This window comes from Pseudoliparis swirei, chromosome 16 (assembly GCF_029220125.1).
Source record: "Pseudoliparis swirei isolate HS2019 ecotype Mariana Trench chromosome 16, NWPU_hadal_v1, whole genome shotgun sequence".
NCBI classification, from domain to species: Eukaryota; Metazoa; Chordata; class Actinopteri; order Perciformes; family Liparidae; genus Pseudoliparis; species Pseudoliparis swirei.
Window position 1 is genome coordinate 11,492,560 of NC_079403.1, and position 10,651 is coordinate 11,503,210.

The 10,651-nt window shown below is 41.3% G+C and overlaps 1 protein-coding gene across 1 annotated transcript; it reads right to left on the reverse strand.

Annotated features, from left to right (window-relative positions):
* Positions 1 to 7,794: 7,794 nt before the first annotated feature.
* LOC130206450 (musculin) lies at positions 7,795 to 9,015 on the reverse strand. The gene is made up of 2 exons (XM_056434432.1): positions 8,473 to 9,015; positions 7,795 to 8,310 (listed from the first exon to the last, which is right to left on the reverse strand). The coding sequence occupies exons 1-2, from the start codon at positions 8,893 to 8,895 to the stop codon at positions 8,227 to 8,229; spliced, it is 507 nt and encodes a 168-aa protein (XP_056290407.1). The 5' UTR covers positions 8,896 to 9,015; the 3' UTR covers positions 7,795 to 8,226.
* Between the last annotated feature and the right edge of the window lie 1,636 nt (positions 9,016 to 10,651).

Here is a 10,651-nt window from a genome sequence, read left to right on the forward strand (position 1 = left end):
TCAGGTCCCTCTCAACCCCTAGCGAGCTTTGATCTGACGGACAGAAGAAGGGGGTCTGAGAGGGCTTTGGGAACTGTGTGTGTGTGTGTGGGGGGGGGGGGGGGGTAAAAGCAGGGGGATGGTTAGGGTCAGGTGGGGTCGAAGGCCGGAGTCCTTCTAGACTGTCCTTTTACAGAAAAACGGCTACCACACATTTGAACAAGCAAACACACAAACAGCTAAATAAAAGACATTTGGGGTTCTAAAGTGGATTTCATCAATATTTTTCCGATAAGGATCAAATGACAATTTAGAAGGAGCCATGCCTAGTGAATATTTAGAGAGCTAATTATTGTGGTTTTCTTGACCTCAACTTCCATATTTTGATCCATTCATCGCCCTCAAAGTGTCATTATCAGGCAGCACAGCGGCAGCTTTTTGTTTTGAAAGTTTTAAAGTCCTACTTTGCTCTACCTGCCAAGCACCAATCAACAGAAAGACACAGTTCGCGACTTGCCAATGACCACAGTGGAGCCGTTACATTAAAGCATTAAAGAGTTACACATGTCCCTCTGTAGAACAGTAAATGAAGGCTAACATTGCCATGTATCTGTTGGGTGTCTAAATACACATCTGCTTGGTTTAAAAAAAAGGTGTTTTTTATAAGTAAACTTTTGCTGACGGTGCCACTGACACGTCAGATTTAAGAGATATGAAGAAAGGTAAAGGTACAGCCTTGTATTTCTTTTCGAGTCTAATCTGATTGTTCACCTGTGTGAGTGCTTGCATGTCGGTGTGATCACTGGATGCGTGGAGAGCTCCACATGTGCCACTCATCTCCACGCCTTTTCCCCACGGGCAGCCTCCCTGACCACCACACAGCCATCAGCCCACCACTCACTTCTGCCCAGGACAGCCCCCTTTTGAAGGCTGAGTAATTAACGCGCCATCTGATACACCATCCGGCCATAGAGGCTCTCCAGGGGGACACACACATCTCTCACACACACACACACAAACCTGCACGCACACTTGCACGCTTACACGCACAGGTGATCCATCAAACAGCGTTAACTGGCCTGAGTGTCGCTGTCAGCTGTGTCTCGTTGTATGATGGTGACCCTGAGGTTAGCCCGAAGAGACCATCATGTGCCGTAATGACAATCCCCTCTTCAGCAATTTGCAATTGGATGCACCATAAAACTAATCCTGAAGATATGATTCCTGATTGAAGGTCTCTAACTGTTGCCCTGAAGGGATAGTTTGGTGTGGGGGGAATCTACTGACTCAGAATAGTACAAGCAGGTGGATGGATTTCTTTTTTTATGTTGTTTTGAAGGTGTGTTACGCTTGGTCTAACTGTGTGAGATGTGTTTGGGTCTATGTAGCCACTGGTCTTAAAGTTAGAGACGCAACCATTGTATTGATAAGGGTATTGTTGTTGTCCTTCTTCTTCTTCTTCTGATTAATAATACTATTATTATTATTATTAGTAGTAGTAGTAGTAGTAGTAGTAGTAGTAGTAGTCGTAGTAGCAGTATCATTATTTTATTATTGAGAATAGAAGACACAATAATATAGTTAATTAATTTGACAAAAATGTCCTTGTAATGTATTTCGATTGATTTTAGTTGTGTTGGAAATATGTGTGTGTGTGTGTGTGTCTTCCACAATTTTCAATATTTGAATGGAGGAGTTAAGTTAGTCATGCTGCAGTTGGAATTAGACCCATTCATTAAAAACATCAAATTGAGTCATGGGTCATTTCTTTCCAAGAAGTTTGATGTATGAAAATTGGAAATGTCGTCAAGACGGGGGAAGTCTTTGTGAAGCAACAGACGCATATCACTGCAAACACAAAACGATTTAAACAAACCGAATGTAAGAGAACCACGGTATTTAGTTGCACCTGTGCAGACTGCACATTCTTCAGAGAAACAAGAAAAGAGACCGTAGCGCAATACATTTCTCTCTTTCAGCGAGATTCTTTAGGAGATCACGTTCTACACGATGACCGTGAAATCACTTTGATTTCCGATGTGGTCACGAAAAGTTCAAGCCTCTTAGAAAAAAGGTTGGATTTGGGATTTGGTTGCAGATTGTGGCCATCAGAGAACCTCGACAGAACATTTTCTCCAAAAGGTTAAAGGTCATGCAGGGATGTCTAATTAAGACTGTTGCCTGGATAGATGTTTCCTTCCTGACATTTATTTGGTACAGCTTGATGGAGTGATCCACTCCTGTAAAACAAATATGTTCACATACAAATACAGAACTAGCAAACTAAAAGCATTGTATCAAATCCCTGGGAGGGTGTCTAAACACATGACAACAATAATATATATACTGTTTTGTTTTTTCTTCTTTTTTTAAGAAAATTAATGCTCTGTATTTCTTGCCCACCTCTGCTCCGGGTGCTGACCAGGAAAGCTTGTTTTTTTGTGTCTGAAAGATCACGTTTGATGTGGACAACACTGCCATGGGCAATGTGTCAGAAAAGGACAAGAGGAAGAAAAAAAAGAGAGTTGAAAGAAGTTCTAATCCATAGTTGCAGGTGTGTTACACTTTTGTTGCCCCACCAGAAATTCACAACAGAGTTGATGACAAAGGGCCAGGCCCCATGCAGCCCATTGTGGCCTGGAGAACAATATGGAGGCTGTGAATGGCTAATCCCTCTGGACCGCTGACAGGTTGGGCCTTTAAGCAACCTGGGACTCATTTCTCCACTGGGCTGGGCCGCTCTCTGACAGGGATGGGAAAACCCAGACTACTTACAGCCGCTGAGCCTTCGCCCAGAGCAGAGACTGGGAGCCATTGTGAAGGAAAAATATTATCTCCATTGTCAGGTTGTGGCCGTCTTTGTAATGTCAGAAGATGAACTCGGGGAGAATATGCCACCGGAGGGGGACTATAGAGCCACGATAGCGCCAACTCAGACTGTGAACGCCATTTAGCTGCGTAAAACCTTATCTCAAAACAAATTATGTTGACCTCATTATTGTCACATTGAAAAATATAAGAGTCCCACAGGACTATATAATAAAAGTTGTTTGTCAATAGTTTCATGTCTATTGATATTCAGCTTTTACATTTTTTCATATTTCAAATTTCCAGCCAATGTTAATGATGCAATTTGTACTTTATTAGTTCTCATCATCGAAATAAAAATGATTAAAGCAAAAGAAGGCATTTTAAATGCACACAGACTGTAATGTTCCCCTCCATAAAATCACATTTGAGCATCAATATAAAGATCTTTCACAAATCTTTTTATTTGTACAGTGCCACGATGCAGAATGTAAAACAAGCCCGTTGGAAGAACCTGGTGGTGTTAATCTCTTTGTGAGAGAGAAAGAAAAGGCGAGGACAAGATAATAGGTCGGGTGGACAACGCCCAGCTCTTGTAAACAGGACTGCAACAGCTCCACAAGCCCTGAGAACAAACACAAATATCTGTTTCTTCTGAACCTCCTTTGGCAGCCGCTCTGGAACCAGAACACCGCCTCAGCAGCTCAGTGACGTCTCACAGTCAGCACAGAGACAGTGGAGGACGAGGCCGAAAGGGGCCGCAGGGCTCCAGTGTGGATGTTGCTTTGCCAACCTTCCCCTCCTACCGCCCGCCTTACCATTCCTCACCAATTTATGCATCTTCCCTCACGTCTATTGCATCTCGTCTTTTTCCCCCCACGTTTGGCTCAACCTTTCATTTCAGAGTGTCCAGCTCATCCAGCCACAAAGAGCCTCCATTCTCTCCTGAGAGGAGGCTGCCAGTCCCGCACTGTAACCCAATCACCTATCTAACAGAAGAGTGTGTCATCTCCACAGAGTAACAGGAAGTCAGATCTCTCTCTCTCTCTGCCTGCCCCCCCCCCCCCTCTCTCTCTCTCTCTCTCTCTCTGTCACACTAACTCACCAGAGGGCATACACAATACAGCAAATTACCAATATCCTGGACAAAACAGCATGACATTTGATTTTGGGGTATCTTTATACTTGACTTGGGGGTTTACATTGACATAAGTGTGCCCTCTAAAGATAAGGGTGTTGTTCCATATTTTTCTTATTGTCATGAAATCCAATAAAAAGACCAAAACTAACAAGAATGATCTGTGTAGCCAGAGACTGATCTGTGCCATGGTCCTCCGTTGTTGTTGTTGTTGTTGTTGTTATTGTTGTTGTTACCTGCACTGTTGCACACAGTGACATATTCCTACATTAGATGAACATAGGCACTTTAATGTATGTAGTGCTGCACCCAGAAATGCACTAGTGCAACACTGAAATTAACTCTGTGACATTTGCCAAACAATCACAATGCACAGCTGTTTTAGGAAATAATATTTAAATTGTAGTATAAAAATAAGATTAAAATCTTTAGTATTTGAGAAAGTGTGACAGACAGACTTGAGTTTGGTCTTTCCGTGGGATTTGTTGTTGCCAGGCTTATTTTTTAAATAACACAATTTAATATGTTTTATTAGTGAGAATATTCATTTCATTTCAAAAAAGTTTCTCGCCCCATAATAACAGCAACAAGTTAAAATGTTCGTGTTTGCTTTGTCATAAAATTTGTTTGAAAAAATTAAACAATGACACAGATGCAATTGCACAGACATAATGTATATTTGGATTTCAGAGCAAGTCTTCCCTTCACAAATGTGTGGTTCCTCAATTCATGGGCCGATTCCTGAGATGTTCTGCAACACTAAGTGAGAGTGGATAGAGCTATTTATCAGAACAAAACATCCATACACGATAGTCCTCCAGTAATAATTATATTCAAGGCAATTTGTAGAAAATCAACAGCCCAGCTGTTCCCTTAAATGTATGTTTTAGGATAACAGTTCATGTTCAGAGGTCAAAATGTTCATACCTGGAAATAATGCATGTTCTAAACAAAGCCTGGATGTAGCAGAGGAACTACATTCACCACAAGGAAGTGTATAGATTAGGCAAATGTGAAATAGTTTAGGATTTACATATCCCTTTTCTCATTAGTCGTATTGAGTGACCTGGATATTGAATAACAAACACGCTGAAAGTGGAATTGGAAGGCTCAAAGCGCCCAGGTGGGATTCCTGCAAGCTGGAAGGCCTAAAGTTAGCGCTTTCAGACAGCCTCTCTGAACCCCCCTGATGTTGGCTTTGGACCTACAGTTCCTTCCTGTTCATGGAAATTCTTCTACAAACGAAACGTGTTTCAGTCCGACGAAAAAAAGAAGAGGAAACAAAAGTTGGATTATGCTGAGCCTTAATAGCTGACGATGCAATTTTGTTTTCAAAGCAATGTGTTCCACCTGAATCAATTAAATGTCTTTAAAAAAAAAGAAAGAAGAAGAAACAAGATGAGAAAAGATTAATGATGGTCAAACAAAACAATTTTTCTGTGAGCAAAGTACAAAAGGAGAAAAAAGTCAAATGTACTGTTGTTATCTTCTCATTTACATGCATAAAATAATAAATGGTAATTTAACAATTTATGTTTGGTGAACATGCATGGAGGAAAAAAAATAGAAAAATGGATTTACTGCTGAGGTCTCCCAAATCCAAACATCCAATGTCGGAAAATGTTGACCATTGTGAAGATATGCTGCGCTCTGCTGGACAATTATAGATATAGTAGTGTATGTTTGAGGCCACAGAGTAAACATGTACTCCAGAAAAACTTTTAAACTAAAGAGGTGAGCTTTAGAGCATTAATGTGACACTTCAACTGTTTAAAAGGTTTTCATGCACTTTATTATATTATATTACATTTATTCAGTATAGTCCAGAATCACAAATTACAAATTTGCCTCACTGGGTTTTACAATCTGCATACATACGACATCCCTGTCCCATGACCTACATGCCTGTAATTTCAAAACTCTTACTATTGTCCTTGTCATGTAAACATCAACAGTTGTTTACTCAACATAATTTTAAAATCCAATCTGTTAAATTCCATAAGCCGACACTGTGACTTGTTGCAGTAGGACGCACAGGTGTTACTTATCACACTAACGATAGCTGTGCAGAGCCAGCATGCTGAAGCTGCTGCATTCAGCTGTCGTTAACGTTATCACTTACACCTGTGAGTTTCCTACAGCGACCTGTCAAAAATGCCCCTTCATTTCTCCATATTCAGCATCTTACTACTTATCACCCTGTTTTCTAGTTGACCCAGAAAACATGTTTGTTTTTTCTTGAAACAGTTACAAATTCCGCTAATGATTGCAAACCTCCTAGTAATTAGTGTTGACATCTTGACATAATTCAGAAGAATCAGATTGCTGCATAGCATCAAGGAAATTAGACTGAAAGAGAAATCTTAAAATAATTGGAAACAGTATCATTTTAATAAATTGTTCAGACTTTGTATTGCAAAAATAACTACTTACAAACAACCTTTTATATGACAGTTTCTTTGTGTTTTCGAAGCTTAACTCACTCCATTTTATAGACAGTTATTTGCATTTAGACATCAAGTACTGCACAGAGAGGACTTTAGTTGTAACTTAATAAAAAAGCATATTCAACACTATTTCAAGTGTAGTCTTAAATTCTCCATTAAAGGGCTGTATTTGATATCTTCTCTGGAAAGTGATTTTAACATTAGGAAAGGTTAACTGACCACCGTGTGGGTTTTTACATGTTTGTGTGTGCACTCAGCTAAATGTGAGGAGTACCATGGTACTTGATGTTCACATTCTTCCCCACCAGATGTCCCTCATGTAACATGACAAACTGGCTGAGCTTCATCGAGACCTGCTGCAGCAGCCCAATTTCATTTTAGCAGCACTTTGCTGCTCCAGCCAGCCTTCCCGTATTCTAGCAAACACACTTTTTGTTGTTTGATTTGTAAAATACAAGCGTTTCACTCATAGAGAAGTGAGCTCAGTGGACAAGGCCCAAGCCAGCACAACAACATTATCATTTTGTTGACATGCCATATTATGATGAATGGCACCTCATTTTCAGTGCAGTCAAGATGCACAAGTCGCTCTTCCTCTGTGCCACGTTCGGAGTGGCCGGAGCAAGAACAGAGGCCGGCTGAGTGTGAGAAGGCAGCTCATTAGCTCTCCCGGTCCAGCAGAGTGGCTGCTCTCTCCCAGGAGAGCAGTTCAGAGTTCTGGGAAACTCACCAACAAGGCAACAGCTGCGACTCTACCCGGACCCGATGAAAACTCTTTCTCTATCTACTCTCTGCGTCTCTTTCTTCATCTCAAGCACTTTGTCAGTCTGTGCCATCACCGCCCCCGGGGGCCTGGATCTCTATCCATCTGTACTCACCTCATTTTTAGATCAAGAGATCAAGAGATCACTCCTGAACTTTTGACCAATGCTTTGTGAAGTTTTTGGTTTTGACTAAAATGTGAACAATGGCATTTCGTCTGATGACTTTGATTTCTCAGATAAAAGATGTGATCCCAATGTAGAGTAGTTAAATATTATCTGAATAAACAAAACCTCACAAGATTGTATATTCACGTTTTTTTATTATTTGACTTTATGTAAGTGTCTTATTGGTTGAAACCAAACCACACTGTTTTCTACTCACATAAAAATTGTCTTCTTTCCAAAATGTACGTTTGGTTGCATGCATAAATGACAAACATCAGACTTTTGTTTATCTACTCACAGTTTATGAGTGTGCTGCATCCACCACTAGATCCATCTCACAGACTTTATATTCAAACCATCCAGATTCTTGGATTTGCTTACTGTGTATTGTTAGTAACATGCTCGGTTTCAATAAAGGAAATAAAAAATGAAATTTCTGAAGGATTAAGAATGATGTTTGATTTAATGTAACACAGGGACAGAAGACAGCCACTATAAGTATTATTTTTATTTTTATCTGAAATGCAAATATATAAAAAGTTCAATCATATCACGAACGCAATAAATACTGAATACATAATATAGAAGAATCCTGCTACAAGTTAGCTTCCTGATTGCAATGAAGTCAGGTCAAAGTAACAGACATCATTTTGAGTTGAGAGGGGATGTTGCACTCTCAGACCAGTTAATAACACCAACAAGCTTGCACACAAGAAACTACATAGCTGAAAACAACTTGTAGTCTTTCTCGTTCTGACATGCTGAATGGCACGATCCTCAGCGTATTAAAGCTTGAGTTGGATTTGAGTTCAAAGTCATTGCTGCAGGACATTGAGGAGGAGACTGAGCGACTGGCAGCCTCCCAACGATGGACAGGGTGGTTTCATATTGTCAGAACCAGAGCTGCTGTTTGAAGGAGGGAGTCCTATGCAGTTGCTCCACATAGTCTCACAGTGGGTGAGATGTCTTGGCTGTCCTCAGATCGGCCTGTCACCATAAATGGCCAGGTCTGTTGAAGCAAATAGACAACATGGTTAAGCACCAAAGACACACATCCAACCTAATGGTGTTCTCTATACAAATGTAAACACAAATACAGAGGTTTTCCATGTGTTAATGTCCTCATACACAGTGAGACAGTTCACTTTAAAACAACCCGACAGCATCATACCAGGTTGACTGGGTGTAGAAAGCTGTTCTCGAATCGGTCGTCATGCAGAATCTGTCTCAGGTGAGCGATGTAGCTCGAGGCGAGGCGAAGCGTGTCCAATTTGGACAGTTTGGTGTCCGCTGGTACCCAGGGCAGGCTGGTCTTCAGCCTGGAGAACGCTTTGCTCAGCACTCTCATCCGCGTCCTCTCCCTGGAGTTGGCCGCGTTCCTCTGCGACTGTCGCGCTTCCTTCTGCTGTGCCCTGGAGAGTTTGCGCTCGTGCTTGGTCCTCTCCTCCTTGGCATCCTCCTCCATCTCCTCATCTGAGTACCGGTCGGGGTTATAGCAGGAAAGCTTCCGCTCGTTCCTCTCCAACGAGCTGGCGGTCCTTCTGTGGCACATCTCATAGTCCTCAGCATCGCTTGCAGCAGAGCCAGTGGACATTGCCACTCCACCTGTGACACGAGTCGCACTTTAGGGACAGCAGTTACTGAAAATGTAGATTCTCAACTTGGTGAGATTTTTGAAAACGACACAAGGTTGGAAGTAAAAAAGAAGAAAGAAGAAAAAAGAATCACCACTTAAACTCCCATTTCGTCACAATGCAACTTGTTCTCACTTGACAATGCAACAATAGCAACTGCTGGAGGTCAAGTCTGAAACTTTCAGATGTCTCTAAAACTGGAACATGCCTCCTTGCTTTGCTACCCCTCGACTTTAAGTGTCCTGGACTTGGCATCTCTACAGTTTTTTCTGAACATTTCTCCTCCCCTTTTCCTCTGAGCCAATATGACCTCAGTGAGACCACAACTATGTCTCCTCACGTGGACTCTCAAAGACACATGTATAACTCATCTGCAGCCTGATAATAACATCAAACCCTTGAAATGATTTGCTATTTATTGGTAAATCTACTGGGAGATGGAATGACATGTATGGCAAGGCCACTCTGTGGATGTCTGAGGGTTGATTTCACCACACAGACATACTCCATCTTATATGTTTTAATACAGAAAAAACACAACTTCTCTGATTATAATACACACAACTCTTTGCAACATTTGAAAATGCAGATATATAGTAAATGTTCCCCAACTCTGTCGGTTCCACAGATGTGCTTCGGTAATAGAAATGTTTTGAGGACCTTATCAAAAGTCTCTAATCCTTTGCTGGTTTCACAGAGGGATTAGGTTTCGGCAGCTGGGGCAACCTTTCACACGCATCCTACGTGCACCAGCACCAGCTGTTATCGGTTCCCATGACATCTGGAGCGTTGGCATGACGAGGGTGTGGCAGAGGCGGGGAGGCACCATCTTCATTCCCATAGTATCCCAAGTTCTTTTTTACTTGCCTATTTCTGCCTTTGTTTTATGTCCTCCAAACTTTTCTGAGAGCAAGAGCATCCATCTGTTAGGACGCTAGGCGCTAGCAGTGGGGCAAAGAGAAGACTGAGATTGCTTTGGGCCTCTGAAGCGACAAGATTGCAGAATATTTCCGCAAAGATAGACTGCATGAAAGGGTTCTGAGAAATAACTATTCCTTTTGTACTCAACTCTTCAGGCAAATTATCGGTTATAGTGTTTGGGATTTGGAAACTTCTAAAAAATACATTAAGGACATTATACACGATGTTCAAACAATGCAAGTCAAGCTTTGAAGTGTTTGGAGAAGTGGGAGCAGGATTTCTCTGATTAATGGAAAGTGCTGTGTCCATACCGTACTTACAGGAAGCTCCTTTTGCTCTCGCAAATATTCCCAGAAAATCCCAGGTTACTCAACATAATATGTGTGAAATTTTGATTTTTTTTTAATGACAATAGCAAGACTGCCAAGAATTACCTAACTGTTGCTGAGATGCATGCTTAATTTTGGGAGTTGGCCATGCCAGGATCACTAAGAGAGAGAAAAACTAGTGCGCTGTGCTCTGAGCTGAATGCTGTTCTGTTCCCCAACAGGCTCCAGTATCACTTCATTGAACCACCAATACATTTTCAAAACATGTTATACTTGTTCGTAATGATGTTCTAATTCAATTTTGAAGTGTCAAAATGCAAAGTCAATGTGATTGTAAAGTGTTCTGCGGTGTTCCACTGCTCCAATTTCCAATTATCGGGAATTCTCCCTAATCAAAGGACAGATTTTCATGCGTCCTACACAAAAAAAGGAGACCTAACATCAGCTGGGACTTAGAGGGAAACTT

What these genes read in the sequence shown, in the direction of transcription:
- LOC130206450 (XM_056434432.1), bottom strand. Translation starts at nt 8,895, where the DNA reads ATGTCCACTGGCTCTGCTGCAAGCGATGCTGAGGACTATGAGATGTGC. An exon ending in TTCTACACCCAGTCAACCTG is followed by an intron (nt 8,311 to 8,472) that starts GTATGATGCTGT and finishes TTGCTTCAACAG; the next exon opens with ACCTGGCCATTTATGGTGAC.